Here is a 12,230-nt window from a genome sequence, read left to right as displayed (position 1 = left end):
GGTTTGGAAGGGACCTTTAAAGGTCACCTAGTCCACCCCTCCTGCAACGAGCAGGGACATCTTCTACTTGTTTAGAATGGGATAGAACAGTCACCACAGAAAAATGCAAAATATATAATTTGGGTCCAGCCACCTAATGATTAGGTGTAGTCAAGCCACACTAATCATGTATCTGAAGAATGGAAAAATATGAGATAGCTGTTACTCCAAAACAAGTGCAGCAACAAAACTTCAAGTCTGACTTTAAATGTGAACTTCTTTAACTGTTCCCTTCCCCCCAAAATAGACAGCAATGCTTCAGAAAACTGGATTTAAGCTAAGAACTACTCTAAAGTATTAAGGAATTTCAAGGAAGTTTGGTTTAGCCTACAAATAGTCTTCAAAATTATTTAGATGTTCTGCAGAAGGCTACTTACCATCTGTATTTCAACCTAAAGTGTGTGTCCAGGAATGTATGCCTTCCAGGGTTCCAGGTACAAGTCATAGGATATGTGAGTTTTGACACCTGATACACAATGCAACTTAAGTTCTTGGGCTTCTCTGGGGGTACTGTACAGAAAAAGTTAGCAATAATTACACATTTCAATCCAGTAAGAATCATGCTAAGTGTCCCATTAGAGCAATTTCAGTGAACATCAGAAGTATTTACAGTCAGATTTCTAAAGGAGGGGGCAAAAAGTGCCAGATACCATCCAGCACTCTAAGTCAAGAAGCTTAACCAGCTGCTCTGAGAAACAGTAGGCTGTATAAGGGACAAGCACCTGACAGTAAGGAACACCACAGAAGATTTCTCATTCTTTGAGGCAGAAAACCTGATATCAACCATCTCTCATCTAAATCTATTTTAATTCACACAGGAAAAAATGCTAGTGAGCACTACAGCTGGATTGGCATACGCTGACTTTGCCAATAACCTGAGCTCTAAAGCAACTGTGATACATCTATTCTCCCCCACCGGAGCTATGGAAGAAGGATGCTTTAGCCACAAACACCTACAAGATAGGTAAGGGCTCTTCATCAATGCACTTTAGTAGTGTTTAAGAAACTTTTTCAGAGTGCAGCTGAACTATTTTTTTTTTCCTTCTTAAATTCAAATCATAGCATACAAAGAGTTTGTTTCTAGCTTTTAGAATATCACTATTTACAAGAGTGTAAGGTACTTGAAGAACCTTATTTCCTTTCAAGCAGAATGCTATTTTCAACAGAACTGCCTTATGAACCTTTTAGTTTTGTTCCTGAATAGTTGTATTCTTCTCAAATCTGCTGTTATTCTCATTGTTCACAGAATTTTTCCTTCATTGACAGTATGAAAATACAGTAGCTTTAAATACAAATGCATCTCAAGGTTCATATGTGAATTATAACTGTAAAATGCTATCTGCACTGTCATTCAGTTTATCATCTTAGGATATTTTATCTGGCCTCACCTTTCCATATATTTTGCCTGTCACATCTTCTGGTAAGAAATTTACTCCTCAGAAATTGAAATAGCAAACATTGTTTTTCTGTGAAAGCATTTTGTAGCTCATGCTAGAACCACATTAGTTTAACTTGTGAACTCAAGCCAGCCTTTTGTATACAGACCATGCAACAACTGCAATACCTTTTGCCAACACTAGGAAGCAACATAATTCATCAGCCATTCATACTCCAGTATTAAGGACACTTGAACACTTTTATAAACAGTCCATCAACTAATTAAGAAGTAATATATTAAGTTATTCATGTCACTTTCTCAAGACCTCAGTCTTGTCTCAAAGAGCACTTGCTCAGAACTATGCAAGTGCTATCATGCTTGAACAACGAAAGTTCCTTAAGGCAGTTCAGGTTAGCTTTAGTGATACAGATGGACTAAATATTTCTCAGCCCATTACTGAAGAAAATATTTCATAGTGTTATTATGAAAGCAGGACATACAGCCTTATTGTAGTTCCTTGAACACTGAAACAGAGGCAAGTAGTAAGGAAAAGTTAGTTTATTTCCTAGGATCTTTCAATTAAATTCACATCTTTCTGTAATTTAAATCTTCCTGCTTCAACATTTTTGTATTGTTTTCTGTTGTTCTGTTTTCTTCCTATTTCAACACTGAAATACTCCAGAATATTTTCTGGTTTTTAGAAAACTTTATTCTGTGCATATTTACCAGCTTTGACGGCATGTAATTTGACAACTGTTTTATACAATTATCCAGGAACAGAGGGAATGGAAATAAGTGTCTCAAGATGTACACACTTTCTACTGTTTGCATTCTCTTCCCTGTTTCTCAGAAGCAATTTTCTTAAGACCAGAATAAAAGGCAAGAAAAATGGTACTTACAGCCTACTGTAACTGTAATTCCATAAATGTTCTGCTCAATCTGTCCATCTGCTAAAATGTTGCATGTCAGAGGAGTAGCTAGTGAAGAAGTGTCATTAAATGTGACACTGGAAACTGTTCTGTTTATTTCACGATACTGTTCTTTAGGTACCACTCTATTTTTAATTTTCCAGATAATTTGATTAGCATAGATATTGCCAAAGTCAAGACAACTCTCATTCAAAATGCATAATGCTGTGAAATTGGAACCAAGGGCCAATACAGGAGACTCTGGGATGATGTGACCACATGACTGAACAAGTCCACCTGAAACTAAAAAAAAAAAAAGAATTGCATCTTTATTAAAAACTACAGAGCATTCCATAATCAATATTGCTGATACAGCACTAGTGTAATGTTAAAAATACTACCTGTGTCTAAGCAGGAAGTGAACTAGTTACTTGACAGTTATAAAACTGAAATGCATTATTGGACCACCAAGCAGATTTAAGGGGCAAAACCAGTGTAGTGTTCCCTAGGCTTTGCAAAAGCATTTTACCAAGCAAGAAAAGCTCTATTAATAAACGGGGGCCTTTAGAGAGAGAGGAGAGTCAAGGATTGAATGTTATTATGGTTTGAAGGAGGAAGGTAATATACTTGAGGTTATTCTTGCAGTTAAAAAGTTATTTTCTGTTGAGAAAGTTAACAACAGAAAATTGGGATAAGTGTGCACCTTTGTTGTGGTGGAATAGTTTTAGAAGAATTACATGCAAACAGTTAAACACCTGAGTTGTCAATTTCAAAAGCTTCTGTGTGCATACTACAAGCATATTTGGGAATTATTGTGAACTCCGCACATTTGATAGTACTCTTTTTACAAAGGAACTTCAACACAACAATAAAATTGTGACCATTGCTATAGAGGCACATAAATAGAAAAGCGTCAAGTTTTAAAGATGAAATAGATGACTGAAATACTGCCTTGAATCAACAGCCACACTAAACATCTTGAGGATGATCATTTGCTACACAATAGCAGTGGCCCACAGCTCTAACTTGATCATAGAGCCTACGGCACTAGTTCACTGGTAGCTTATTGCTTTAACAGTCTTTAGTCTGACCAAGACATGCTTTCATTTAGATACCACTTGGCATAAGTGAAATTAAACTCCAGTTTGCTACAGTGACCGGCTCCAGTGATGTCAGTGGAACCAAAGCAACCTTCCACTGACCAAAGTCACTCTTCACTATCTCTGTACACAGATGAGCAACGAATAGAAGCAGAAGTGAGTATTGGTTTAACATGCATTATTTTACCATATTATTAGAGCATAGACTAGGTCTCTCTATCCTAATATACCTTGCTTTCTGCCCCCACCTGACAAGTATCTGGACAAAAAGCAAGTATGTGCTTCAACCATTGGATTAAAAAAGCTCTACAAGTCTCTTGTGTTTGAGACACGGAAGTCTTACCTTCAAGAGAACAAATATTCAAGAGCAGATACAAGCCATGGGCCACCCAGTTCCACCCAGAAAACATGCTGCACAGAATTCCTGTAACAGAGAAAGATTTTTTTCTTTAAATTTAAACTATTACTTTTCACTTTAGATCACTGTCAAATTCAGATTTGTATTTGATCTATGACAATTTCTCAGGTATGCACATTTACTTCCGTGAAAGAGTATCTTCTCACTCTGGAGAAAGAATGGGCACATTGTTTCCATTTTACTCACTGCCGTAACAAAATCCAATGTCTACTTAAGACAACAGATGCAGTTTAAAGCCTCTTCAGTTACAAATTTAAGAAATGCATCAGCTTACGGTTTTCATGTCATATATGGAAATAAACTTCACTGGTACTTCTGTGGGAGGTTCTGTTAGACTAGAGACCATAACACTGTGGCTCAGGTTTAAAAACAGAACCCTATGAATTTGATTATGGCTACCATACTTACCTAGCTTTCAAGGGCAGTGATATAAATGCTTTGCACAAGGTTCAGAACAACTCACCACAAAACCATGTGTCTCATTCACAAGAGTGACTTAAAATACATTTAAGAATTACGAAGCACAATGCTTCCATATCAAGAACTGTTGACTACTATAGAAAAAGCATTAACTAATTCTTCAAAACCGTTCAAGGGAGTCTGTAATTCCTCAAAAGCTGCAGAGTTTTTTTAACATCTTATGTCCTTTATTTCTGTATTGCAGCAGAGCTCACTTGTTCTCCATTTATGACAATTCACAAAACAGTTTAGAGAAACTGAAGCATTCACAGAGTAGCTTCCACTCCAGTTGTTTTGAAGCCACGAAGTCTCTTCTGGATTTCTCAACTTGCAGTTAAAGCAGCCCTAAATTACTAAAAGCAAGTGACCATTCTCTACTAAGCATATGAGCTATATTATTTTTAGTTACATTTATGCATCTTTACAGGAATAGGTAGATTGGCTTAGTCAAATAGGGCATTTAGTCCACAACCTGATTTCTAGAAGTGGACTTCATACTGTTCTTATAGCTAGAAACTAAACATAGAATTTCTAGGTTTACTAAGATTTGAGATGAGATTGCCTGTAGCAACTCTGCTTCTGAAGTTTTATTTTCACTGACCTGACAAAACATCTTTGGAAACAGGCATTCTGAGCTTTACCCCTACAAAAGGCAACTCACTAAGAAGTTTAAAGCAATTCCACAGTATTCCCTAGAAAGGAAAATTTAAAAGCTACCTCTACTATTATCAGAAGGAAAAGAAACTGCAATTTATGACAGGAAGTACTCCTTTGCTTTGATTGCATGTAGTTTACTTTATAATATTGACAGAAAAACACACGGCATTTCATATAGGTCAATAAAACTAGACAAGACATTTAAGCACCGAGGTATCAATACCAAGCTAGAACTTCACCTAAGCCTTTTTTTTTTTTTTAACAAATCAAGGTAAACAGTACAAAGAAAATCTCTATTCACAAGAATTAGAAACCAACAACTACATGAAAGCCAATCTCAAACCTTTACAGTAGAGTCTTTGTAGGACTCACTAATGTAGATGTGTTTCAGTTAGGACTAAAATAATAGCCATCAGAATCACTCAGCAGTATCTTTATTTGCAACTATACTTGTGAATTCATTACTTAAAGACCACCAAAATTTCCTATATAGAAATTTTATATAGAAATATTGCTGATTAGAAGACTTGACAATTATGTTAACAAGCCTTTATATTTGTCACTAGAGGTTGTTTTTTTTAACTGAATAACAAGACTTATTCATAATCAGACTATAGCTGTATAGAGTTGAGAATCAAAAAGCTATTCATGTTTTCTGTGTTACATTCAAGTACTCTCACTGGGCTGGATATGAAAGCCATTATACAGTTTTAAGTGCAATACATCGTTAGATATTTATTGCAAGCATACAGTAAGAGAACTAAACCAATTGATTTTTGCTTATTATGGATAGTCTTCCAATATCTGAAAAATAAGGTCTCTATCCACCCATGCCTTTCTGCATTTTAAAATCCCAACTGGTTTCACAAATTTTTATAAACTGACATGGTGAATACAACCAAACCCAGAAGAGTATTCTCTTTTGATTTAGGTCTTCAGACACTGAATAAAACCAGCACATACGAATATATTCTAGTGTCCTGACTTACTCTAACATTTATCAGAAATACCGCTTGCTACCTAAAGCCTGTGGTGCTCTATTAAGGATAGACCTTAAGATTTGTTATTTTAAGCAAGATTCATTTAAAGCTATTTAAGTTGAACAATTTGAGTTGCGGAAGATCTGAAACTCATGAGAACCCTGAGGGCAACTACAAACTAGGTGGAAAGAAGCAGCAGCTCCACCTCCCTGCTAATTGCCAAAAGCTGCAGAACAACAGCAGAAGCAGCTTCCACACTGAAAAAGAAAGAGTGAAGCAGATGTAAAAAGGCAAAAAGGAAAGTTTTTAAAAGAATGTTCAATACAGCATTTCTCTCCCATTTGGTATCATGATTGCTGCCACATTAGAATAATGGCAGTGTCAGCTAAGCATTACATCATTACAAAGTTATTGGTTTTCTTTTTGGTAATGATTTATTTCAGGTTAAATGGTATTTCCACAAAACTATTCAAGAACTGCTGGTGTTAAAATCATATTAAGTCATATTAAGTACGGCTCAGGTTAATAAAAAAAATACCGTGAAGCACCGGAAGGAACATAAAAGCCAACACTTAAAAAGCAATAACCAACTCAACAGAAGTAAACAATATAGAATTATCAAATATTCTGCTCTAAAGTATATTTTTTTTCATAAGGAATCAAAATAAGATGACTTCATCTTTTTAAATAAATGCCATTTCTATATTCAAGTTGTATTCCAGGTCTGGAAGACAACATTTTAGTTGTACTGAGCAGATTCATTTACACATGGGAAGCTGAAGTCCAAATATCTACTACTTTGCACTTTGGAAAGTTTAGTATCTATTTTGAGGGAGCAAAGAAACCCTCCACAGTTTATAGTACTTATTCCACTGCACTCAGCTCCTGAGTAGCAAGAGAACTGAGACTCATGCTCCATCACCTGCAACAGAAAGTTAAGTGGAAAGCCCACCCACCTACTGTACAGGAAACAAGCAGTTGTGGCTATAGTGTCAAAATCATGCAGTTCAGCATATATCTGCTTTTAAGCTGTTCTGATGTATTTTACTTTTTCCCCCCTGCTGATCAATGCAGTTTGAAGAAGACGGAAGCTACACACCTCCAAACCCACAAAGAGGCTATTACAATCCCTTCTAATGCGTGCTATTTTTTAAAAACATTAGTCTCTCTGGCTCTTACAAGACTGATTCTTAACTGAAATTTAGTTCTAGGGGAAAAACCAGAGTTACACTAAGCACTTCCATCCATCTTGCCTAGATGAAAGCCATAAAAAAAGAAAAATATGGTGGGGTTTATAACTAACAAAACAAGGAGCCATACTTCAGATCAGTGTGAGGAAGATACCTCTATGGAAACTAGTGTTTTCTAACCTGAGCATATAAAGATGCTCAGCTGCAGACGGTACAGAAACCTTGCATATAAGCTATACCAAAACTTTAAAACTAGTGCCATCATTCAAAAGAAATGCTGCTAAACACCAATTGTTCACCATTAACTACTTTAAGTCAGACTAAGTTGCAAGTCTGGACAACAGAAAACTCAACAGTTTCAGCGATTATGCAGCACAGCCCAAAGTTTTCTGTTTTACAGACTGGTGTACTGTATTAGGAATGTAAGGTGAAAGTTCAACTTGATGCTGAACTAACATTGAAGCAGCTAGTCAGTTCAGAAGCTTTTTTTTTTTTTTAAAAAAAAAGCCAAATCAACATTTTATCTATATTATGCAGTTGTTGTGGAGCACTAAGTGAAGAGGAAAGGGAGACAAAGCAACATGCTAGAAGTTTGTCAGGTTACTTTCACAGTTAAGTCTGCCAAAGTGGCAAAGGATCAAAGTCCATCAAAATACTAAACAGTAAAAACACAGTCAATTTAGAACTGCTGCTAGTGACAGTCCTTAATTTGCAGAACATAAGTTATCTTGAAGAGAAAAAACCTGTTAAAATGCTGCGATCACTTCAGTAAAGACAGACATCTGAAATTCATATGTCACAAGAACACCCCATTCAATTTCTAAATCATACGGGACTTCTATTATTCTTCACAACCTGCTACCATTTTGAAAGGAAAGCACTAAGCCTTTATGCCTGAACCTTAAACTGCTGTTTCAGGCAGTGTCCTATGAAAAGCTAGTAACAATCCTAAAGTCAAGCTTTATATGCACAAAGTAGCAACAGCATTGAGTTTTATGACTAACCTGTGAATAACAGTTTTTGAAGAAATGTCAGGCATTCATGCCAAATGGATATCATTACTTATTTTGAGCAACAGAGGGAAGTCTTACAAATTAATCTCATTTCATAAATCATGCGAACTACCCCAAAATGAATACAGGTATATGTCATATGATGAGTTATCACCTCTTCACTTCAGAGTGGTGACAATTACTGTCCAAGTGACCTACAGATGACAATTCCAGTTTAAGAGACTACAGCCAAAGTAACATGTTCTTGCCAGGAAAGCCAGCTTGCAAGTCAGGAAGTACAGATAACACCACAACCACCACAGGAAGGTGTCAGGTCTATAAGGCTCATCATCACATCAATCACAAAAGCCCAAAGGTTGCTGGCAAATGGATTTCCAGAAATTCCTCAAAAAATTAAGAGCTAAGCTTACAGCTTCAAGTGGTAATCTCTCACTAAGAATCCACATAGCTCAGGCAGCCAGAGCAAGTCATACTGCACATAGCAACTACTGCTTGAGGTTTTTATAACAAGCCAGGTAGTACTTAGAGCCAATCTAAAAGCTGTAACTATCCTCAAGGAATTTTGATTACTCAAGCTGTAACTGCTTTCTAATTAGGAGTATTTCATCTGCAAGCTTCCTTCCTTCCTCCAAGCTTACTTCCTTCTTAGAAATATTTATGAGACTCAAAAAACCCCAAACACCTCTAAGAGAATCACTTTAAAATCTTACATAAGATTATATGCACAGAATATTCTGAAATTAATTTTTATATTTAAAATACCTATACACAAATGATATTTCTATCCCTTTCACCAAATAGGTAAGTCATTTCTCCACATTACTCATTCCTTCGCTTCTAGAACAAGGCTTCTCCCTAACTCTGGGGTTTTAGTATAGCACTCAATAAAAAAACCCAAACAAAGGGGCACAGATTAAAGTGACTGAAATACCTCATTAGAGGCACCAAATATTTGCTTGCAAGAATTGAGTTCTTCCTTCTGGTACCTTCTTAAACTGCAGATCACTTTCTCTGAAATACTTCAGATTTTTTTTGCAGCTAGCAAGTAGCTTTAGTCTAAAAAAACCAAATGAATTTATACAAAATAATGTCTTAGCATTCCATGTCCTCATCTTGAAGTCAAACCTTCAAGACTGACAACCACCAATGCCGGTTCTCTAATTCAGACAGTTCTTGCTAATACACGAATCATTCTAAAAAAATTACTCAAGATGTTTATTTATTTTCATACAACTGTGCTAGCGCTCATCCTCCAGAGAAGCAGCATGGGAGACAGCGTATCTCCATTTTGTGTACAGACTTACAGATGTGCATGTATCTTCCCCTCCCACCCCAAAATGTATATATAGGCTTTACTTGAAGAGATCACATTTCTAGACATGTAAACAAGATCGAAATATTTATTTTTAATGCTTAACTTCTAGGAAGTAATCTCAAATTTTCATCAACCTCTCCTACTTTCCTATTGTGATACATCAACATACAGATTAAAAGTTTGTTGAGTTCAGAAGTTACATGCTTTCAACAGATACCTTTTATATATCATTATTCCTCTGAATGTAACAGTACTTATGAAGAGAAGTATAAATGTTATATTCTATAAGGGAAAAGAGGGTGAAAGAAAAAAGCCCATAACTCCCAAAAGTATCCAACCTCTTCAGGTTGTAGACCTTTTTTTCCCCCTTCTCTGTGACAGGACAGATCACTAATGACAAAACTATAACAGCACATAATCCTATTAGAAGATTTCTCCTTCAGAAATGCCTCAGAAGTAACAAGCAGCCACCAGCTGGCAGTCACCTAGTCAGCCTAAAACAAGGATGAAAACTGAGACTGGGATTTATTCTCCTCTGCACTGCCAGCACACTTGGCACACAGCTTTCCTTTGTGCCCCAGTTTCATCATCTGCAAGATGAAAATAATGACACTGTTCTTCTTTAGGAAGACCAGAGATCCACTGCAAGGGTGACTGGAGCTCAGGGGCACATCGGAAGTTAGCAGATGACCCACGCTGCTCACTGTACCCGCTCCTCCCTAATTCCTCAGGGAATCCCTCCAGTAGTTGGACCAGGTGTAAAACAAAGCGTGCCTTTCTTTCAAGGCCAGCAGTTTTCCACCATCTGGTCTACAGCCAACAAGAACAGACCACTTGTGGTGAAGGTAACAAAACTCGACACTTTGCAACAAGAAAACGCCTGCCGATAATATGGCCAAGCTTACCAGAGAGTTGAAAAAGCTCGAAAGACACGAGACCAGTGAGGGTCGCAGCACCTTTATTAATTAAGACTGTTGGCATTTACAACCGCCGCACTAGAGAAAAACCCGGATAATCTTCAGTCTTACCCTCCCACGCCAGCAGGTCAGTAAAGCCGGACCAGGACAGGGGAAGGGTTGCGGACAGGGCACCCTCAGCAGCTGGTACTACGCAGGCCGGCAAGAAAAGGGACTCGACAGCCCCTCAGGCCCGCATACGAGGAGGCCCCAGGCGGCCCGGCAGCGGGCGAGGCCATATTGCATTTTAAGCGCCACCGCCGGGCCAGCTTCGTCAGCGCCCGCCGAGGGGAGACGAGACGCCGCTGCGGGGAGCGGGCGGCGGCACCCGTGCCCCCTCCCAGCCCACCGGGCCGGGCCCCGCTCGGGGAGGACCGCTCACGGCCGCGGGAAGACCGCAGCCGGACGCCCCCGCCGCCGGGGATAAGGCGAAGGATCGTCTCGGGAAGCGAGCGGCGCAGGGCTGCCATCCTCCCCCCGCCCCGTCTCCCAGTCAGCCCTGGCCGAGCGCCCACCCGCCCGCCCCGGCGTCCCCGCCCGCGGCGCACGGCCCGGCCTGCCGAGCCCGACTACGGCCCGGAGGGGAAGAACGGACCAAAGCGGCCCCCGCCGGCGGACGCCCCTCAGGGAGAGGGGCGTACAGAGGCGGCGAGGAAGCTGAGGGGGGCCGAAGAGAAGGGGGAAAACCGCCCACGGCCGCGAGCCTCCCGGCCCTTACCTGCCGCTGCGGCGCCGCCGCCGCCTCACGGCGCCCCACGCCCCGCCGACAGCCCCTAAATAACGGCTCCGCCGCGCCCCGCCATCGCGCCGCCGTCCCGCACGCGCGGCCCCGCGCCCGGTCACGCTTCTCCCCCCCGCTCCCCCCACCCCCGCGCCCTTCCCTCCTCGACTCGCGCCGCCATTGGCGTGCGGGGGGCGTGACGTCGCCGAAAGGGGGCGGGGGGCGGAGCTTCCCGTAAGGCGCCGGCCGGTGCCAGGATCGCGGGCGCGAGGGGCGCGCGCGGCCGGCGGGAAAGGCGGCGGCGGCGGCGGTCTGTGGGGGGAGGCGGGTGCCTCCCTTCCCCCGCCCAACCGCCGCGATCTGCGGGGCGCTCCTCGCCCCTCTCCCCTCGGAGAAACGCTCCCCGCAGGGTTTTCCCCTCAAGGTGTGTTTCAGGGTGTGTGAGAACAGGCGAGGGGCTGGAGAGCCCCGCTTCCCGGGGAGGGGGGCGGGAGCGCAGTCACCTCCGTCGCCCTCTGCGGCTGTTACCTGCGCGGTGGGCGGCAGCCGCGGGACACCGAGCAGAGGCGAGCCGGCCCTTGCCCGGGCCGCCGCCGGCGAGGCCTCTGGAAGCTTCTCCCGGCCCTTAGCCTGCTGGGCCTGCGCTGCTGCCGCGGCGGGGGTGTCCTCGGGCAGGCCTGAGGAGAGAGCAGCCTTCCCTGCGTTTCGCAAGGCTCCCCTGGGAGCGCGGGCGGCTGGAGATTACTCTTATCAACAGCAGCGGTGTTAGCAAAACGCTGTTATCGCGAGCAGTCCCCAGAAAACGTGTTTGTGGAAGGCTGGGTTGCTAGGAAATGGTCCTTAATATAGATCGTTCGTGTGATCAGGATCCAGGGAAGCCTCTGGGTTCCCTCCATGGTTATCCTTGTACATTTCTTCATTCAGTAACCCTGAAAAATGACACTTGTAAATGGTCATGTGCAGTCATGTGCTCTAAGATGCTCTCTTCATTCCAGATTAATTTTTTCCAGTTCACGAGTGAGAAGGAACACATTTCAATGCCTCATCCACAAACTTCACACTGTGCTAAGAGTGTCGAAGTAGGCCGTTTCTAGTT

General features: G+C 41.4%; 1 protein-coding gene across 2 annotated transcripts in view; it reads right to left on the bottom strand.

Annotated features, from left to right (window-relative positions):
- The window catches only part of IL6ST (interleukin 6 cytokine family signal transducer), a 33,518-nt gene extending 22,325 nt beyond the window's left edge, over positions 1-11,193 (bottom strand). For both annotated transcript variants that reach the window (XM_050912492.1, XM_050912493.1), the window contains exons 1-4: positions 11,132-11,193; positions 3,769-3,849; positions 2,317-2,628; positions 417-549 (exon numbers count right to left, since the gene is read on the bottom strand). In XM_050912492.1, the coding sequence (XP_050768449.1) occupies positions 417-549; positions 2,317-2,628; positions 3,769-3,835 (512 nt within the window). In that variant the 5' untranslated portion in view covers positions 3,836-3,849; positions 11,132-11,193. The remainder of the gene's footprint in view (positions 1-416; positions 550-2,316; positions 2,629-3,768; positions 3,850-11,131) is intronic.
- Positions 11,194-12,230: the final 1,037 nt, after the last annotated feature.

This window comes from Gymnogyps californianus, chromosome Z (genome assembly GCF_018139145.2).
Source record: "Gymnogyps californianus isolate 813 chromosome Z, ASM1813914v2, whole genome shotgun sequence".
In the NCBI taxonomy this organism is placed as follows: Eukaryota; Metazoa; Chordata; class Aves; order Accipitriformes; family Cathartidae; genus Gymnogyps; species Gymnogyps californianus.
This window is presented reverse-complemented; position numbering and strand designations above follow the sequence as displayed.